At 38.2% G+C, this 1254-nt stretch overlaps 1 protein-coding gene across 1 annotated transcript in view; it reads right to left on the reverse strand.

Moving 5' to 3' along the window:
- The window catches only part of plcg2 (phospholipase C, gamma 2), a 61143-nt gene that overhangs the window by 36520 nt on the left and 23369 nt on the right, over nt 1-1254 (reverse strand). Inside the window, exons 7-8 of the mRNA XM_020612722.1 lie at nt 844-924; nt 706-749 (exon numbers count right to left, since the gene is read on the reverse strand). Of these exons, the coding sequence (XP_020468378.1) occupies nt 706-749; nt 844-924 (125 nt within the window). The remainder of the gene's footprint in view (nt 1-705; nt 750-843; nt 925-1254) is intronic.

Genomic DNA, 1254 nt, shown 5'->3' on the forward strand with positions numbered 1-1254 from the left:
AACCTGGGGTTCCGCCTCCATCAATCATGCATTCACACAAAAATACACACTCTTGTGTGTTACAGCCTGCTCAGTGTTTTATAACTAAGGTGTCACTTTATTTTTAAGCTCATTTAATAAGACAAGTTGAACCAGAACAGACTCATTTGGAGCAGCATAGAAACACATACAGTACACACATGGATCACTGTGTAGAGCTATGGGCAGCTTCTGCACAACTTCTATAATTAATTAAAGTCCCACTCCAGAAACATTTTCATTTTTATATTTGTATATAAAAATACTTTACTATAAACAATATGCAGTCTAACACAGCTTTTCCTCAAAAAAATTTCAGTGGGCCTCTGTAATAGGAATGAACATTGCCCCTCATTGTGCATTCCAGGATCTATGAATGTTGCCGTCATCCCTTATGTGGATTTGAATAATTTTGCACGCCCAATTTTTCAGTTTTTTATTTGTTAAAAAAGTTTGAAATATCCAATAAATTTCGTTCCACTTCATGATTGTGTCCCACTTGTTGTTGATTCTTCACAAAAAATTACAGTTTTATATCTTTATGTTTGAAGCCTGAAATGTGGCAAAAGGTCGCAATGTTCAAGGGGGCCAAATACTTTCGCAAGGCACTGTACAAGCCGCCTTTAATTGACATCGGGGTTTAGTAAGATCAAGTGTGTAGCAAATATGAGAAAACCAGAGGCTCACCCCAAAATAAAAGCACAGGATTCGTTTTTGAACTCATCAAGGACCTGAGTATAAAAATAGTTTGAATTAAAACTCTTGAAAAACACATGCTCATATGTATATACAGTATATATATATATATAGTGTGATCAGACTCACCTCATTCTGTTCAAACATTATAAGATTGTACAATTTATGAAACTGCTCAAAGTCCAGGCGATCTTTCTTTGCTCCAACATCCTGCAAAATCAAAATGTAAAAGCACTGATTGAGACTACAAGAGCACTGTCAGGTTTGCCCAGCTCCACCTTCCTCTCTTCTTCTTCCTCACACTAGCCTAGCCCTTGCACTGATTACACTATTCAACACACCTGCCCCGCTTCCCTGATTACTCACCAGCTGCACCTCATTAGTCTCCTCCATACTTATACACTGTTCACCAGTCACTCCCCTGCCAGTTCTTTCTCTATCTTCAGGCCAGTGGTTGTTATGTTGTTTTATCAAGTTTATGCTAAGATTGTCTTTGTTCTCTCTAGTCCTTGTTAGCACCCTAGTCGTTATCCTGCCCTG

This window comes from Monopterus albus, unplaced genomic scaffold (genome assembly GCF_001952655.1).
Source record: "Monopterus albus unplaced genomic scaffold, M_albus_1.0 scaffold127.1, whole genome shotgun sequence".
In the NCBI taxonomy this organism is placed as follows: Eukaryota; Metazoa; Chordata; class Actinopteri; order Synbranchiformes; family Synbranchidae; genus Monopterus; species Monopterus albus.